This window comes from Denticeps clupeoides, chromosome 6 (genome assembly GCF_900700375.1).
Source record: "Denticeps clupeoides chromosome 6, fDenClu1.1, whole genome shotgun sequence".
In the NCBI taxonomy this organism is placed as follows: domain Eukaryota; kingdom Metazoa; phylum Chordata; class Actinopteri; order Clupeiformes; family Denticipitidae; genus Denticeps; species Denticeps clupeoides.
In genome coordinates this window covers 8,588,102-8,602,338 of record NC_041712.1, presented here as the reverse complement: position 1 = coordinate 8,602,338, position 14,237 = coordinate 8,588,102, and the positions used below count along the sequence as shown (strand labels likewise).

At 41.5% G+C, this 14,237-nt stretch overlaps 2 protein-coding genes across 5 annotated transcripts; one reads left to right on the top strand and one right to left on the bottom strand.

Annotated features, from left to right (window-relative positions):
* Positions 1–3,517: 3,517 nt before the first annotated feature.
* On the bottom strand, positions 3,518–6,085 carry LOC114792978 (uncharacterized). The gene is made up of 4 exons (XM_028984541.1): positions 6,046–6,085; positions 5,052–5,220; positions 3,888–4,695; positions 3,518–3,789 (listed from the first exon to the last, which is right to left on the bottom strand). The coding sequence occupies exons 2-3, from the start codon at positions 5,218–5,220 to the stop codon at positions 3,992–3,994; spliced, it is 873 nt and encodes a 290-aa protein (XP_028840374.1). The 5' UTR covers positions 6,046–6,085; the 3' UTR covers positions 3,518–3,789; positions 3,888–3,991.
* Positions 6,086–6,265: 180 nt separating this feature from the next.
* Positions 6,266–12,704, top strand: smyd4 (SET and MYND domain containing 4). 4 transcript variants are annotated; one of them, XM_028983875.1, is made up of 10 exons: positions 6,266–6,448; positions 6,658–6,802; positions 6,907–6,996; positions 7,226–8,249; positions 9,506–9,718; positions 10,410–10,522; positions 11,049–11,154; positions 11,850–11,963; positions 12,042–12,165; positions 12,425–12,704. In XM_028983875.1, the coding sequence occupies exons 1-10, from the start codon at positions 6,315–6,317 to the stop codon at positions 12,552–12,554; spliced, it is 2,193 nt and encodes a 730-aa protein (XP_028839708.1). In that variant the 5' UTR covers positions 6,266–6,314; the 3' UTR covers positions 12,555–12,704. The 4 variants fall into 4 exon arrangements, with proteins under 4 accessions (XP_028839708.1, XP_028839707.1, XP_028839710.1 ...); XM_028983874.1 differs by having other exon boundaries at positions 10,410–10,588; XM_028983877.1 differs by having other exon boundaries at positions 6,314–6,448; positions 6,663–6,802; positions 10,410–10,588.
* The last annotated feature ends 1,533 nt before the right edge of the window (positions 12,705–14,237 follow it).

Below are 14,237 nucleotides of genomic sequence, written 5' to 3'. Positions count from 1 at the left end.
AGACGCTCTTATCCAGAGCGACTTACAATCAGTAGTTACAGGGACAGTCCCCCTGGAGGAACTTAGGGTTAAGTGTCTTGCTCAGGGACACAATGGTAGTAAGTGGGATTTGAACCTGTGACTCTGTAGTCTTCTGGTTCATAGGCAAGTGTGTTACCCACTAGGCTACTACCATCACACACACACATATGTTTTTTCTTTATTTTATGCTTGCACTATATGGGGGGGGTCTGTGTGAAACATTATTTCAATACATATACGGTATACTGTGTAAAAAAACATACAGCAAATAATGGAATTATATGCATTATTGTTTAGAAATACAATTTCACATGGTTATATAATGCTTGCTGACAGTTTTCAACAAAATGTTAGAAATAACACACAGACCATGTTCTTCAGTGCTTGAGGTCCCTGTTCATTTAATGTTATGATGATGACAGATGGTGGGGGGATCACAAAGGTCCAAGGATGTTCTTTTTAAGATCCAACACACTCTCTGCCACTGGATGCACCAGATGCTGAATCACTAGAAGGCCCTCCAGAACATCCACAATGCTGAAAAAAACAAGAACATTAGCAGAGTTTGATTCCACATTGAAACTTCACCCATATGGTGTCTGGAAAACACTGTAGAACCCTTTGCTGACCAGGCCGACGTTTTAACCCAGTGTGGCAGTATAGGGTGTGTGCTACCGTCTGGGGTTGACGCCTATTTTAATCATCATAAAGGTCAACCAATCCCCAGATGGATTTACTGTAGGGAATTACTGTAGAAAGTTCCTTCTTGATCCGGCAACAAGTGAAATTCAGGTCGGTATCGGCGATACTGATCCAATACTGATACAAAAACTAAATGTGTTCGAAAAATCTAAATATAAAGTGTCTGTCAGGAGTCCTGCGGTGCCGGGAATGAGGCTTGCCCCACAGTGCACCAAACAGGCTGGGACCGCCCCTTTCTGTGATGCCGCTGAGTCAGGATGATATGTGAGGAGCAGCATTTCTACTGGCCAATTCAGTTGGAACATGGTACTGAAAATATTGATACCATTGTGCTAGTATCAATTCAATCCTGATACCAACTTGGTATCGATAGTACCGATATTTTGGATCAACCCACACATCCCTAGTATTGTTTTGTCTGCACTCCCTGTTTCCGACCTCCGGTTCCGCGGCTCGGCAGCTAGGCCGACAGAATAGACACACAAGACCCTGAGGTGATTTTACTTCTTCTGCGAGTAACCCGTGGCTTGTAGTGGATCCGTGTGTGGAGTAGAGCAACATAAGGCTCCTTCGGTGCGCAGAAGTATCCGTCTGGAGGGTGCATGGCTGGCGTTAAATTTTGCATAGACTATACTTTTTTTTTTACTAACATACAAAGCTAAACATAGACTGGTCCCTGGTGGGTCCCTAGGCAGTGGTGGCCTAATCAGAAGGTTGCCGGTTCGAATCCCGATCCGCCAAGGTGCCACTGAGGTGCCACTGAGCAAAGCACCGTCCCCACACACTGCTCACCAAGGGTGATGGTTAAAAGTGGAATACTTTCATTACCTGAGTGACTTGCTAACAGAGTTTCACAAGAATTATGCCCACAAAACTCCAGGCCTTTACTGGTACCAAGAATTAACAAATTCTCAGTAGGTGGATGAGCTTTCTGCTTTTCCCCTGCTTTGGATCAGCCTTCCTGCTAATGTTCAGAACTCAGATTCAACGTCAATATTTAAGTCCAGGCTAAAGACACATCTTTTTAGCCAACCCTGCACTGCAATTGCAGGCTCACTCTACTCTGGACAGGGGTCCCTCTCTGTCTCACTACTTGGTTTCTTCCTTTCATTTTTTCTTTTCGTACAGAAGGGTCTAGGTCAACTGCAGAGTCCATACTATATGTGATTTTGGGCTCTATAAGAAATAAATGTTGTTGTTGACGTACTGTCCAGTCGAGTGGCATGACTGGACCAATTGCTGCTTTGTTGTACTGTGTGGTTGTTGGCGGGCAGTGGAGACCTGGTGGCCTGGAACAATGGAGAAAGGTTTTGGCTTGCAACTTGCCCGCTTGTGAACGGCTCCGCAGGAGTCCACTGTGCTTGCAGGTCACCAGTCATATTTTATGTTGCTTTTTTTCCTTTTTTTTTTTTTTAATGTGCAAAATATTAGTGAATAGGTTGAATAGGGAAACTAATATTTTGCCTTATTTGTGTTTGTTTTGTTTCCACTTATTTTCAGTTTCAGAAACTGTGTGAAACTGATTGAAGCCACTAATTGTACTGTTGAAGATAGCTTGTATTTTTTTTTTTATTGATTTGATTTTAAGACGTGTGAAGTTTTCTTATTTTGTCATTCATTTGATACACCAGCACTACACCAACATCTGTCGCATTGCTGAATATACAGCACTAACTTCCCTCTTATAACCACCAAGATCAGCACACCGGCACAGACACAAACACTTTGAAATTACTAGATCCTTCCTGTTCCATTTCATCAACTCAAGAGTAATAATCTCTTAATCGTGTAAGAATCGAACATGCAACGTTTCTTAGTCAGTAAATTAATGATGTGTGTTGTTGGCGCCATCTACTGGAATAAAGTCAGAATGACCATTAAACCGTTTGTCATCTCTATGCATTGTATTAGTTTTTTTTAAATAATGAAATGGTCAAACAATTAGAATAAGTAACGTGTAAGTAACGTTGCTCCGCATTTGGGTGTAATCCTTTCCCCCCAGTACGTCTGAAATAAGTACACACGTCGGTCAATTTCCAAAAAACACGGTTCTGATTTCTGAACCACGTTCGAACCATGAACATGGGCGCGCGGGAACACCTCCGTCCATGAACTGCAGGTGATAAATGCGCAAAAATAAAGTTTACGCGGGCGATTTGCTGCACCGAAGACACCAAAGCCGGTAGTTTAGTAATAAAGCTTTTATATGAATAGAATCTGATTACTGAAGCTGTTTTACTTCCGCGCGTTTCAACGTGCGTCGCGTCACCACGCAGGCGTCGCGCGTTTCCATACGTCATCAGCGCGCGACAGCCAGCCCGCCTGTATATGGCGGCGTTTTTAACAACAGCACCTGTCTCCCTGGCTGCCTCCAGTGTAAGGTGTGTGGAGCTCCACAGGAGGCGAAAACTCGTGACGTCAAAATTAAACACAGTTTCGTCGCATGAGAAATGTTCTTTTTGTGTTGTATCCCGTATTGCATTATATTGGAATAAAAGGTTAAAAAAACATAGGATGTACTTAAAATAGATACATTAAGAACAATCGACTCTGACAGCAAAAAATAAATTGCGTTGTTGTTACTGAGAAATAAACGTGGTTCTAATTAACAATGTTTTTAATGCGTAAAATGTATACAAATATGATTGATTACAAGGTAATACATTACTAACAGACTGTTAATAGCAACTAAGCTTTTTATTTTAAAGATGAAAGTATAAACAAAGATGTTACATTTACACTGTAATCTTTCATTTTAATTTCTAGTAGTATAAGTATGAACATGGAAAACAAGTGAACAAAAGTGAAAAGTTTAATTGAAATTTAGTATTTACATAAAAAAAACAACACATTAAAAAACAAACAGCCAGTGCCTTCCTCCATCCATTATATCTCAACGATTGCATTGACCCTTAGTCCCTCTCAGTCACTGTCTCTTAAGACCCTCCGCTGGCCCTCTTTATTTAAGGACAGATATTTTGGCGTGGTTACATGTCCATGGAAAAGCGCCTTCTTTTGGAACACCCAGTGCACAGCAGTATGCAGATCTTGAACAACTGCTGGCTCCTGTGTCAAGCAAATGGAGATGCAGAACAATTATTTTAACAGTGAGTCAAAAGTCATTTTGCCATTTAATTACACTAGTGTTTAAAGTGAATACTGACCTGACTGACTTCCGGTAACTTTTTTCAGTCTGAAAATGGGCACATGTTGTCCTTGAAGCACAGCTTTGTGTCCTCTCTCCAGTGTGCAAAAAGCTTGCCATAGCTTAACAGAACATTTTTATATTGTTAATGTGTCTAAACCATAGACTAAGGCCACAGTGAGGACATTTAATTTTTATTGGCTTCCCATAAGCCACAGTTTCATTCAGGACAGAGGGTATAGCATATGAATGGTCTACCAAAAATTCAGAGGACTGTTTAGACACTGGACAGAGGACATCGGGAAGGAGACGGGGCTCCTCGGTGAGTGCAGCCGGAGGGAGACGGGGCTCCTCGGAGAGTGCAGCCGGAGGGAGACGGGGCTCCTCGGAGAGTGCAGCCGGAGGGAGACGGGGCTCCTCGGAGAGTGCAGCCGGAGGGAGACGGGGCTCCTCGGAGAGTGCAGCCGGAGGGAGACGGGGCTCCTCGGAGAGTGCAGCCGGAGGGAGACGGGGCTCCTCGGAGAGTGCAGCCGGAGGGAGACGGGGCTCCTCGGAGAGTGCAGCCGGAGGGAGACGGGGCTCCTCGGTGAGTGCAGCCGGAGGGAGACGGGGCTCCTTGGACAGTGCAGCCGGAGGGAGACGAAACTCCTCGGAGAGTACAGCGGGGAGCAGTCCTGACAGTGGTGGCTGACTTGGCATTGAAGAATGCTGACATAACAATAAATGCCTTGCCATGTCCCCACGCCGTATGATTGTCCTATTACAGACAGGGCAGTGAAAGTGTCCTTTCGCCCTACATGTCAGCCTGCACCGGCATACAAGTTTGTCTGTAAGAGATAAAAGAACACATGTAATTTAAATGTAGTTATACAGAATGCAATCAATTTATCTAACAATCAAAGTGTACATGTTAACAAAAACAAATAAAATAATGACCATCCAATCTTATAATATGATGAAAGCAAAAGGGTATGGATCACAAGTGCCATCAAGCAATGTGGTGAACAGGAAAGAAAAATACATTTAATAAAAATACAATCTTTTTCTTGCTGATGAATGCACTGAACTGTACAATGTGATTAGCAACTTTTAAGTCAACAAAGAGAGTGCAGAAGTGTTGAAAAAAAGTGCACATAACTATATTTATATCTATAAATATAAATGATATTTAATACCAACATACCTTTGAAAGGCAAAGCATTCTTAATGTGCCCATTTATATGTTCCTCAATCTTCGCCCTGACAGTAGGGCTGAAAGTGGGGCACAGAGGGCAGTGAAAGAGTCTTCTGCAACATGTTGTGCATTCCTGCAATACTGGCTTCGAGGCAGAATTACAGATTGATATGTGCATCTAAAACAAAGAGAAGAGCAGATAAACACCTTATACACATACAACTATTTTGATGCTACTTTATGCTATGGTTTTCAAAGTGCTGAGACCCTTATTCCACTGAACACATTGAGGGAGCAGAGAAAATGTACTAGACAACAGATTAAGTTATGAGATCAAATACATTTTGGATGTAAAAAAAAAAAAAAGAAAAAATAAGCCAGTTCAGGTTTTAGCAGAAATAACACATTACACTTGGCATGTAATAGTGGTTTTTCAATGTTTCATTGGCAACAATTACTGTTTAAAACTACTTTGCTTTGTGATAATGATTTAGCAGAATAACATGAAAAAAACAAACGAAGATTTTAAGAGAAAAGTCTTTACAAAAAATTACAAGATACTTCTATTTGTGACATACAATCTAACAAAGGCTAACTAAAAACTGGGCAATAAAAAGCAGTAGAGAATAGGACAGAGAATAGATATATTTATAAATATATAAATCTCTTTGTGAAGTACTTTACAATGTTGATGCAGGTGGAATGAGAGACATGAATAAAGTGCAATATGCAGTAAATGGAACAATGTACATTGATGTTACAGATAGTGAAAAGTAGTGAAGAAAACAAATCATATTCTAATGCAAAATGTGGTTAAGAGACCAGGGCAAGGAAATAAACATGTCTGTGTGTTTGCCTGCCATGGAGCACTATAAGAAAAGTTAAAAAAAAAAAAAGACATTCGTTTTAAATATTTCCATGTTGTAACGCATATAAAGTGCCGACATGATCAGTTTACTAAATTACTAACAGCACATTTGTATATGAACGACTCTGTACCAACCTCCACTCGCGAACTTTCCACTGTATCTATGCAGGTCACGTGTTTCCGCTTACTGTAGAGGTCACGTGTTTCCGCTCACTGTGGAGGTCACGTGTTTCTGCTTACTGTAGAGGTCACGTGTTTCTGCTTACTGTAGAGGTCACGTGTTTCCGCTCACTGTAGAGGTCACGTGTTTCCGCTTACTGTAGAGGTCACGTGTTTCCGCTCACTGTGGAGGTCACGTGTTTCTGCTTACTGTAGAGCGCCACAGACCCTTCTCGTGTAGAAACATGGATCTGCCTTGTGCCGCTTGGACGGAACACGTTGAAAAGAAGTGGAACCGACTAGATGTGGCCGAAAAGAGAGGTTTCTCGACTCTGACAGACATCAACGAGATGTTCTGCTTTGGACGGTCACTAATAACGTCAGTAGGTTACTAGAATTTGGGCACAATTTTTGTGACTCGTCTGGACCTTTTTGCCAATGTGTTAAATGAATCGATATTCGTTCATTTGAATGAAATAACATGATCCGAATTATCCAAGAGCTGTTGTTAGTTGTGGGATGTGTGAAACAGTCAGACATTGTCACATAGATCGGTGTTCTATATTTGTCTCTGCTCCACTATACCAGTGCAGAAGATGGGCACATGTTCTCTGGTGTCCCTGAGGGCTACTTTGTTCACAAGGGCTGCGAATCTGCTGGAAAGTTCAGAGAGAAAGGCAACAGCTGCTTCAAATCCAAGGACTATTCCTCAGCTGTGCTTCAATATTCCAGGGTAGGACTATGTTCTGTCATGTGAGCATGTCCATGTACTCAAAGGACATCAAGGACTATGGATAGCTGTTTGAAGTGCATTGCTGTTGATCATATTTTTTGCAGGGTGTATGCTATGCCCCAGCAGGATCAGAACAGCTGGCGCTGTGCTATGCCAACCGCTCCGCAGCCCTCTTCCACCTCTGCCATTACAAGGTGTGTCTGCACTGCAAACAGAGATGGTAAAATAATGCAGCAAATGAAAGATTAGGTCGGAAGAACCTGTTTTCTCCCTAGTAGTACAGGCGTAATGCTGGTTATCTGTGCACCATCTGCAGGTTGCATTAAGTCTGGCTGCTGCTGTCCCACCTGCCTGCTAACTGAGAAGCAATTCCTCCAATTGAGTGTTGATTTATCAGTGGAAAACCTTCTCTCTTCTCTGTAGGAGTGCCTTGAAGACATTAACAGAGCTCTGGCTCATGGCTATCCATCGAACCTGCAACCCAAACTCTTGAGTAGGAAGACCCAGTGTCTTAGTCATCTTCAGCAACAGGGGGCGGTGCAGCGCAAACCCACAACAGGAAACCGTATTGAGCTAAATGTAAAAGACACCCAGCAAGACATATGCTTGTGCTTCAGCAGTGAGAAGGGACGCCACATAGTGGCAACGAAGACTAAGAAGCCAGGAGAAGTTGTCTTTGAGGACTGTGCCTTCAGTGCTGTTCTTATTCCAGGGGATGGATCTAGTCCAGATGTGAATAAAAAGAATGCTGCCTGCACATTTGGCTCAGAAGATCGCTATTGTCACCGCTGCTTGGGTCACACCCTCAATCCAGTACCCTGTGCAGGCTGTAGCTATGCTCGCTACTGTGGGGAGAGGTGCAGAGAGCAGGCATGGCACGGGCACCATCGCTGGGAATGCCCGTTGGGTAGTGAATTGTTGGCCATGGGTGTGTTGGCCCAGCTGGCACTGAGGGTGGCACTTACAGCTGGAGTGGAGAATCTTAAGAGAGCACAAGACAGCCTGAAGGATGCCCCCAAACAAATATGTAAGCCAAAGAGTGAGCGGGTTTGTAAAACATGCTGCAGTGCCCAGACAGAATCAGCAGCAGAGGGCACAGGCTGCGACACTGTTAAGGATTTTGACCTTGGTTGCCATGACAACACATATACATGGGTGTACAGCCTCCTGCCTCATGTGGAAGGACATACAGCCAGTCTGCGCTTCTTGTATGCAATTACCGTGGGAATGCTGTACCAGAGGTTGCAGGAAGCATGTCCTCCTCCTCCATCATGGACAAACTGTGTCTCTGTAAGTGACCAGCATGGCAGCCAGTCACAATGCGAGGACGAGACGGCAGAAAACATGTTCTGGCCTCCTGAGCTTAGCCTGCTGGGAGTGACGGCACTGAGGCACCTGCTGCAGCTGAGGTGTAACGCTCAGGCCATCAGCGCAGAACGAGTTTCAGGTTAGAACACACTCACACACATTCATGCTTATTACAGCCTGTCTGAGGACAGTTTCTAATAACTATGAATTAACTATATTTTCCAAAAATTTAAGGGCTAGGGCTATGCGATATAGCATAAAATTCATATTGCGATATAAATTGAGCCATAGACTGTATATATTGTAGTATATAATTTGATACGTAAATTTAAATGTAAATGTTTTTGAAAGGGTAACGTGTCCTATAGCACAGACACTGCAGCGGGAAGTTGTAGAATAAACTTTTTACTTCAACATATGTCATAACTGTATACTAGATAAAACAATATCTGGGCAATGAAAGTGGACTTTGTCACACCCATAAGACCAGATAAATACCAGGTATTTGTATGATGTGAGTGATTTATATACATCTTTATGATTTTCTGTACCCTGCTGTCGAGTTTACATTCAATATTGTCAGAGAATATTTAAATAACACTATTCTTATTCATATTTTATCATCCAGTCCCTCCTTGATTCCAAGATTTAATTTTGTGATTTTTAAAATCATAATGCACATGGCACCAAACAGGCTAGGATGCCCCTGGTCATTTCCATGTGTGCTGTCAGTACCCAATCGCAGGCGTGGAACCGATTGGGCTCTGACACACTGACCAGCAGATTAAAGGCTTGTTTTGTTTTATTTATTTAGCATGTTAAGACCTTTAAACTCTAGATTTAAGGATTATAAGACACCTTTAATTATATTTAAGCCCTTACTTTTTTTGTAAACTCTAATTTAGGACTTTTTAAAGACCCATGAAAACCCTGTCTTGCACTTTGTGCTCTCACCCAAAACTAATGGCTCATACTGCAAGTAGGCGTGGTTTTGCACAGGTGATGCGACTTTGACATTTTCGCGAGGAGCGAAACCCCACTTTTTCCTTTTTTTTTTTTTTTTTTTTTTTATTCTACTACTATTGTGTCCCTGAGCAAGACACTTAATCCTAGGTGTCTCCAGGGGGACTGTCCCTGTAACTATTGATTGTAAGTCGCTCTGGATAAGGGCGTCTGATAAATCCCGTCAAAGTAAAAGGTGCTTCTACTAAATACTGAGCAAAGGGTCTGAATACTTAACTTAAAAGATTTTAGCAAATGGCTGCTAAACAAAGAGTGTTATAATTTAAGGCGGTCTGAATACTTTCCGTACCACTGTATATCATTCTAAAAGCTTTCATTTGTTGTGAGTTTACATTAGTTTTTCATCATTTTCCCCCCTTTGTATTCTCTCAGATGATCACAAGGGGGCAGTACAGGCCAGCCGTCAGATCCGCATCGCCACAGTCGTCTTTCCCACCTTGAGCCTGCTGAACCATTCCTGTCGTCCCAACACTAGTCTGTCCTTCAGTGCTCCATCACAGGCCACTGCCTCAGATGGGGGCATCTGGGTGACCGTTCGTGCCTCCAGAGCCGTGCACACCGGACAGGAGTTGCTGCACTGCTACGGTAATATATATTTATATATGAATAATATTTATTTATATATGAAAAATATTTATACAGAGTACTCTAAAATACAAGAATTTAAAAAAATGAATACTTCCTTCTATCTTCCTGTTCACTATCTTTAAAAATGAAAAAACATCTTTAGACCATCTTTCTGCTGCTATTGCAGGTACACTTGTATTAAAATATGCATGTACACTTGTAGCAAAATATACATGATGTGTGTCATCTCAAATCTCATGTGAATTGTAAGATGTGGATTTCAATTTGTTGAAAGTAAAAATGTAAATGAACATAGAAAGTTTGTTCTTCAGCAAATGTCAGAGTCAGAGGGGAAACCACACACAGACACAAAGGTTTTATTAACATAGTAAACACTGAAGGGCAGGCAGACTCTCTGTATGTAAGAGAGGTAAACACACCCAGGTGAGAGGGGAGTCCAGGGCAAATCATACATTCAGGGAATTCCAATGCAAGCTTAAACATTAGTTCAAGCCCGTAATCCAACTGAGAACAGGGCAAACAGTATGAGAGAGAGACAGAGAGTTCACGAGAGCCCATACCACAAGCTTAAACTCAACATTCCCAGAAGAACGAGACACTCACGGCAGCAAAACACAGATAAAATGTCTTTTAAATGTAACTCCGTACTTAGAGATATAGATATGAATTATTCAGTTACTCTGCTCAGGCCCACACTTCAGCAGGATGAAGGTGAGGGATCGGCAGCGCCTCCTGCTGGAACAGTACTGCTTCCAGTGCTCATGTGAGGCCTGTCTACAGGAGCTGCAGCCTGGAGCAGAGGTATCAGCGGCAGATAAACTTCCACCCACACACCTCAGATGCCCAGAGTGTGCAAACCTCCTGCAGGTACTGGTGGGGTGGAGTTAAATATACTGAAAAGGCTAAGATGTGACTGGAAACTTGTCTTTCACTCATTTGCTCATTTGCACACCTTCACCCTACCAGTTACACATATTTTATGTTAAAGATGTAAAAGTGTAATATTTGGTTATGTTTGCAATATTTGCATATTGGTTTTCATTGTATACTTGCAACATTTGCAATACTGTGGTCTGTAGCAGTTGCAAAAAGCATTTCACTGCATATCATACCGTGTATGACTATGTATGTGACAAATAGAATTTGAATTTGAATTTGAAACTGGGCAGTTAGCGGGTAAGGAAGAGGAGCCAATAATTGGAAGGTGGAGGGTTCAAATCTCAAACCACAAAGTTTGCCACTGAGCAAATCACTTCACTTCAAAAATAGCCAAATAAACTAATACAGTGATTGGAGTAATCTTGAAGAAAGGTACATGTGTGTGCAGGACCCATGTGCTTACCAGGTCTCCAGGACTGAGATGGAGCACAGCCTGCAGGGCACCAGAGATCTCCTGCACCAGGCACAGGAACTCATTGATGCAGACAGGCCAGGTGAAGACTGGTGTCACCTGCGTTCCACACAGCATGTCTAGATTTGATGTCAGATGTTGTTCGGGTATTTGCTTCTTCATCTGAGGGTTTTGGATCTCTGTGAGCAGAATGATGTGGTGATCTGCAGAACTAAATAGGTTACTAATAATCCTGTACAGACTGATGTATAACATGGGTACATGTATAACAGACTGATGGAGTGATGGGTGAGCAGACTGGTCATCTATGGTGATCTCCATAGTGTTCATGTCTCTCTGCTGTCCGGAAATTACTTGAAAGTATCTACTGCAAACTAAACTTTAACTGGATTTCTGGGAATTTTTAAAAAGTCTTAAATTAAATTTTCGAAAATTAAGGCGATAAATATAATTAAAAAGGACTAGTAATCATTAAATCCAGAGATCAAAGGTCATGAAATACAGCAGACCCAATAAATCAAATGAAACGGGTCTTCAATCTGTTACTAATCCGACAGTCACTGCACGCTGTGCATTTCCGGGTTTACTAAATTTGGCAGGCATATGGAAATGCCAAACTTTTTGGTTTTATCGTTATGTTCTTTTTATTTCATTTTTTTTTTTAATTTCATGTTACCATCAGGATGCATGTTGCTAAAGGACTAATCAGCTTTGCAATGGATCATTTAATATTCCTGGATTCATCCCCCTCATTGATTGTGTCTCTCTGTGCTTTAGGCCAGGCTCTGCAGTATCTGCAGCAGGCTGCGACCAAAGCAGAGCATCTGGAGGACACACACCATCTGCAGGGCCAGCTTTTTGACACCACAGCCAGGGTGTATGCAAGCATGGGTGAGTTAAACACGCTCACACGCTTCCACAGTGTTCACTACATGATGTTAGAATCTGAAAAGGATTTTCTCATCTCAGGTAACTGGCATCTTGCTGCGACCCACCTGAGTCGCAGTGTTGCAGCCATTCGCTCTCAGTATGGGGAGGACAGTGTTGAACTGGGACAGCAAATGTTCAAACTGGTACAGCTGTACTTCAATGGGTAAGGGTCTTATGATTTTATGCAATTACATTATTGATTATTAATTATAGAATGTGTGGAGGAGAATAATTTATTGGTCAATTATTCATGTGTCAAAGTGACATGAGGTAATTTACAGTGGTAATTGACTAAATTTAGTTATGGACCTACAGTTACTGTCTAATTATAGTATTACATATACTATAAACATGAATAATTTCAAGGTGGAGTGTAGTGTTGTGTGTAAATGTGATGGTCCACTGATGTTTGAAATTGACAGAGGGGAAGCTGTTCATGCGCTCTCCGTGATCCCTGAAGCTCGGAATCTTCTCGCTCGGCACTGCGGACCACGCTGTCAGGAGCTACAGGAGCTGAGAGCAATGGAGGAATGTTTACAGGGGGTACTGTGACAGACACACACAATTAATCAGATGCATTGACCTATGATAAATGTACTTTCAAGTTCTGAAACCATTATATTTTTGCATTGAATCTCTTTTTAAGAAAATTAAAGATGTCAGAATGCTTTATTTTGTACAATAAATTGGTAATTTAATTGATTTGTGTGTGTGTGTGTGTGTTTTTTTTTATGCTCCTAGTTATTGGTGTCAAATCAAGGTGCTCTGATAAGAGTGGATTTCAATTAATGCTATATAGTAATAAACACAGATTATACTTTTATACGGAATAAAAACTATAAAACCCCAGACAACAGGGAACAAAATTTTTCTCAATCTGCACAGAAACAGTGAGTATAATGCTGTATTGAGTATAATACTGTATTGTGGTGGCTGAGAAGCCTGAAGGTAAGCGATATTTACCTCTTTCAGGATTTTCAGTTATGAGTTTTGAAAACTGATATTTTTTGTGTTGCAATCATGAATTTCATAGTAATGGCTTTTGCCAGATACAATAGACCCTGTGGATATTGTTTTACTGTTAGTCTCTCTTAGTGTGTGTGTGTGTGTGTGTGTCTCCTCATTAGATTCTGCCTTCCAGGCTGGTTCAGTACCCACATAATTTACCAATTTACCAAAGGGCAGTGGTCTCATCTGTGTTTACACTGGCGGTGCCAGCTCTGGTTGTGAAAACCACAGATACAGCCATGCTGCTTAACATCACCCTGTTTACTTGTCGTCACTCCTGACAGCTGTGAGGATTTTAAATAATACAGCAATAACAAGGAAATTTTATTAACTATGAATAAAAAGAAGCAGCCTAACAGCTTGGGAGTTTTATTTATTTTTTACTATGTGTAGTTTCAAGGTTTAGCATTGAAATAGTGTTTAAAATGATTGATACCAAGTTTTTTAAAATGCTGCTAGTATAAGGATGTGCAGTTTACAGTTGCTGGGTAATAATAATTATTTATATATAATCCCAGATCTCAGTGGAGTGGGGAAATTGGCTCCAACCTTCCATGACAAAGAAATAAATTTGTAAATGGATGCTGAGCAAATATATTTTAAAAAGAAATGTAGATTTATTCTGGCCTGTGGTTTTGCTTGTATGCTGCAGATAGTAGCAGTAGTTAATGTGTAATGAGCCTAATTCAATTTCCAACTTGGCCCATCACGACACCACCAGACAATCACTGCCGTGATTTAATCACTCATACTCACCAAACCCTTCAGCTACCCAGTATCTCATTCAGGCTTTTCCTGGAACCATTCGTGCAATCCTGCCGAACAGGCACAATCTGATATCCCCGTACTGCTGTTCATCCCGGAATAACACAAGCCCTGTTCCTACCTCAACACATCACCAGCGCAGCATCATAATGTTATTCCAGGATGAACATGAGGATGTTAGCTGGCTTTTTGTTTTTTTTTGTTTTTACTGTATAAGAATTACTATGGCTCAGCTTATGCAGAGGAACAGAATCTCACTTTCACATTGTGTCATTTGAATGTTCTAGGTTCCTGTCATGACATAAACAACACAAAGCAGTGATTTTTGTTTATTGAATTGAATTTTTTAGCACTCCAAAAAATGTGATTTATCCCACAGGGTAACCCAGGACTGTTATCAGAAAGTGTTAGATAATGGGCGGTTTTGGTTGCTAAATGTATGCAGCTGGATGCTGATGTTCA

Coding starts and splice junctions, on each gene's coding strand:
- LOC114792978 (XM_028984541.1), bottom strand. CDS start 5,220: ATGCACATATCAATCTGTAATTCTGCCTCGAAGCCAGTATTGCAGGAA. Junction 4,696..5,051: donor GAATGCTTTGCCTTTCAAAG/GTATGTTGGTAT, acceptor TATCTCTTACAG/ACAAACTTGTATGCCGGTGC.
- smyd4 (XM_028983874.1), top strand. CDS start 6,315: ATGGATCTGCCTTGTGCCGCTTGGACGGAACACGTTGAAAAGAAGTGG. Junction 11,964..12,041: donor CAGGGTGTATGCAAGCATGG/GTGAGTTAAACA, acceptor TTCTCATCTCAG/GTAACTGGCATCTTGCTGCG. Junction 12,166..12,424: donor GTACAGCTGTACTTCAATGG/GTAAGGGTCTTA, acceptor TGAAATTGACAG/AGGGGAAGCTGTTCATGCGC.